The 4,386-nt window shown below is 34.7% G+C and overlaps 1 protein-coding gene across 1 annotated transcript; it reads right to left on the reverse strand.

Annotated features, from left to right (window-relative positions):
• Positions 1-3,157: 3,157 nt before the first annotated feature.
• Positions 3,158-4,084, reverse strand: LOC106145179 (olfactory receptor 5K1). The gene has a single exon (XM_013362754.2). The coding sequence runs from the start codon at positions 4,082-4,084 to the stop codon at positions 3,158-3,160; it is 927 nt and encodes a 308-aa protein (XP_013218208.2).
• Between the last annotated feature and the right edge of the window lie 302 nt (positions 4,085-4,386).

The raw sequence follows: 4,386 nt of genomic DNA on the forward strand, positions 1-4,386 counted from the left end.
GTCTTTAGGGAATAGACCGAGAAGGGGAATAGCTGGGTCAAATGGTGGTTCCATTCCCAGCTTTCCAAGAAATCTCCATACTGCTTTCCAAATTGGCTGCACCAATTTGCAGTCCCACCAGCAATGAACAAGAGTGCCCTTTTCCCCGCATCCTCTCCAGCACTTATTGTTGTTTGACTTCCTAATGGCTGCCAATCTTACTGGAGTGAGGTGGTATCTTAGGGTAGTTTTGATTTGCATTTCTGCAGAGCACTTTTGTAGAAGTGGAAATGAGTGGGAAATGAGCATAAATTGAATACCAATATCATAAGAAAGATCTGGAAAGGAATTAAATGGTGAGTCTAAAGGTAAAAAGTACAATAAATATTCTCAGGGTCACCCATCTCTGTATAGCAAGATAACTTGACAATTCAGCCAGATAACAAAAAGTAGCAAGGATTCAAGTAAAACTCTCATGATTAAAATGTGAAAAAAGTGTAGGAAGCATAAAAATAACTACAAGTGCTAATCTTTGTATATATGGTGAAACCATATGGAACTGATCAGCCATAGAGTGATTTTTCTCACCACATTGCCCTCAACATGCCAGTCTTTGAAGTGACACTGCTGCTAGGGATATGTGAGAATTGACACAATACATGAATATTCCTGAATAAACTGACCATGTATATAGAATTACTTTCCTTATAAACATCCCTCCCTGCTTCACCCATTGTGCTGAGGTGTTACTCACTGATTTTCTGCTTTAGTAAACATTACTGAAGTTTAGTGTGAAATGATTAGGAAGATTGAAGAGATAGCATAAAATTAATTAAAATGGTGTTGGAGAACTGCTTGAACAAAATGTATAGCCCAAATGACAAATAGATTCAAAATTATTAAAATTTTAATAAACTTTAATATAATTTTAATAAATTTTAATATAACTAGAATTTGGTTAAATATGAGATAATGTATTTCCAAATTTGGTTTAAAAGAAAATAAAGTTCTAAACAAAATTTTTTTTCTCTACTTACTATAAAATACTGGTCAAGATTTTCAAAGTATTTATTTGATAAGATTTCTTTCTTTCTATACACAGTAATCCTCAGATAATGTCTGTAATTATTTTCTCCAGTAACCTTTACTACCATTTCAGACAGAAGCAGATTTAGGAAACATTTCTAATGATGTGAGAGCTAGGAATCATCATAGAAATAAGAATTGCTTTCAGATAAATGAAAGAAGAGTTCTATTGAAAGAGGGAAAGAGTTGGTATTCACTGAGATGTGACTCTGTGTCTTAAACTCCCAGAGGTTTTCCAGGGAATGGAGCTAGAGTGAAAATACCCAGAGAATTGGGAGGAACCTTTGTACAAATAGTTTCTTCCATGGAGAAACACAAAAATATTCAAACTGTTGCATTGTAGTGTCATTGTGTGACATTAGAAGTGCAAAATCAATGTTCTTCATCTTTTTCTGGACTCAGAGGAGAGAGGGTCAGGGGAATTTACTTAGAAATTAGGGAACAAACTAAAGAGACCAAACCAGCAAAATTCAAAATTTAAGCCTTGTGGACTTGGACAAGCAGATTTTTAGCTGAAAATTAGAGAAACCTGAGGACTAGACATGGATGTGGATACTCAAAATGACAGTGGCATGAAGAGATGACCCCAGAGGGCCAGCTAGGATCCATCATCTAAGAGGACTACACCTTGGACACATGTACCAAATGCCAAATGTAAGGCAAGAACTTACACTTAAATGCAACCATAAAAGGAAAGAGATAATGTTGAGAAAAATTCTAAACTGAAGGGTTTAATTTGAACTAACCAAAGAAATCTTGAAATGACTGTATATAACTGTCTAAGTTAGGTTTTCTTGGAATTTACAAAGAGAAACTAAGTAGATATATTTTTTAATTAGTGAATTTTAGAATTGGAAATATATCTTCTTTCCCATTGCTTCTTTTTAACAGACTCAACATGTTAATTTTCTCTATGAAATCAGCCTCTGGTAGGTGGCTAGCCTAGAGCACTGCATCAACCTGACAGTTGACTTTTGGGAATTTAAATGTGACCTCAAAGCATCAATAGAGAAAGTGAGAAGGGGAGTTTTTGTTTTACTCCATGTGGGTCCTCCTTGACCCAGAAGTTATCAATGAAAATCTTCTCAGTGTTCTATTATTTAAGAAGATGAGAAAACTGATGTTTTCATTACTGATGTATATACTTCCTTAAAAAATAAGGAGATCACTGCTTTTACAGATCACTGCGTCTGTATAGCTGGGTCTAAATATGTACATGGTGAGAGAATAATTAGAAAGTAATTCTTTTATGATGTCACATTAAGATCATTCAGTCCTATTCACATGCTATACTTTCAGGGTTTGCAATGATGAAAAGAAAAAATAAGAATTACTTAAAATAAGTCATTTCCACAATTCAACAAGAACATTCTTCCTCATATCTCTATATAATATACCTTTTCCTCACTTCCTCTCAGAAAGGGGCAAGAGAAGTTTTGACCTGACATACTGACAAGGAAGCTCCTTAAATTTTACATGAGGTTTCACTGTCTAGAACTTTATGTATCTGCTGTGTGTATGTTTTATATATATATATACACACACATATACATATACATACACCCACACAAGTATAAAGGTATGTATGTGTACAAATACACATGAGTAGATAAAACTCTCTAAAATAATATCTTCTCTTGAAGATTGACATTTCTGTATTTAATTATTTAATTCTATGAGTTCAATTTTGAATTACAGTTCACTTTTATTTGACACATTTATTTCTGCACTACATATAAAACTAAATAAATTGTGTTGCCCTAAAATGCCATTGTAAGTACTAGTTTGGTTTTGTCTTTTGGGTACAGTTCATCACTGAAGCTGCACAGTCCATGAGCTTGGAAGCATAAGTTGATTCTTAAATAGGTTCAAAGGCAGCTTTTGATTTTTGTTTTCATCTCTTAAGATTCAGCACAGTTATTCCTTTCTGTGATTTCTCACCCTTTACATTTTGCTTCACAATTTGATTGCATTATAATTTAATTATTTACCTACCATTTGTGCTTATTTTCTGCCATTCTGCTTGAAAGTTATTGCTTCGTTTATAACATTAAGCTTCAGTAAATGCCATTTGTTTTAAACTTTCTCAAGATTACTTTTTCTTCAGAATTTTTCTCAAGACACTTATTACTTCTGTATTTCTCAGGCTATAAATGAAAGGATTTAATACAGGAACTATTATTGTAAACAAGACACCAGCAGGAATATCTTTATCTCCTTCTTCAAGTAAATTTGGTCTAATATACATGAAGAAAATAGATCCATAGAATAATGAAACTGACAAAAAATGTGAGGCACATGTGGAAAAGGCTTTAACCCTTCCTTCTTTAGATTTCATTTTGAAAATTGTAAAAACAATGTAGACATAAGAAACTAAGACACTACCTATAGTGAAGACTTCAATAGAACCTGCAAAGACAAAGAGCACAAGTTCATTGACATATGGGTCAACACAGGAGAGTCTGTACAAAGGAAGAATATCACAGTAAAAATGGTTGATTTGATGAGACCCACAGAAAGTTAACCTAAAGAGTAGACCTACATGAATCATGGAGTGCAAGTTTCCAGCTATGAAGGCTCCTGTGGTCATCTGAACACAGAGTTTCTTTGACATCATGGTGTGATACTGCAGAGGACTGCATATGGCCACATAGCGGTCATAGGCCATTGCTGCCAGAAGAAAGCAGTCTGCAGTTTCCACAGTGCAAAGAATATAAAATTGTATAATACATTCATAAAGGGAGATCCTTCTGTCCTCAGAAAAGAAGTTCTCTAACATCTTAGGAGTGATAGCACAGGCACAACAGGAATCCACAAGAGCCAGGTTGCCCAGAAAGATGTACATTGGTGTGTGAAGTTGACGCTGTGTAAAAATCAAGGCCACCAACCCTAGATTCCCCACCATGGTGATCAGATAGATGGTCAAGAACACTACAAATAGAAGGGCCTTCAGGTCTGGGTGATTTGTAAATCCTGTGAGGACAAACTCATTTTTCATGGTGTGATTTTCTTTAACCATTCCTGATTTCTGAGAAAAAAAGTGGGAAATAAAGAGTTAGTTTATGATGAGCCTCAAACACAATTCAGCCTTCTTTGGCTCAAAGGAAGAGAAGCATCTTTCACAATAGTACCACATTTCACCTGGACTTTGGTGAGTGCCTAGTTCTGAGGAAGAATTCATGTTTCCAGTCTAAAACTCCTTTGTTCACTTACTGAACATTTTCCCAGCCTATTTTCAAGGAAATTTATGATTGAATGCATAAAGATGCCTTTGAATTTTTGAGAAACATAGGACAAAATGCTTCTTTATAATGGTTGGGT

This window comes from Ictidomys tridecemlineatus, chromosome 3 (assembly GCF_052094955.1).
Source record: "Ictidomys tridecemlineatus isolate mIctTri1 chromosome 3, mIctTri1.hap1, whole genome shotgun sequence".
NCBI classification, from domain to species: domain Eukaryota; kingdom Metazoa; phylum Chordata; class Mammalia; order Rodentia; family Sciuridae; genus Ictidomys; species Ictidomys tridecemlineatus.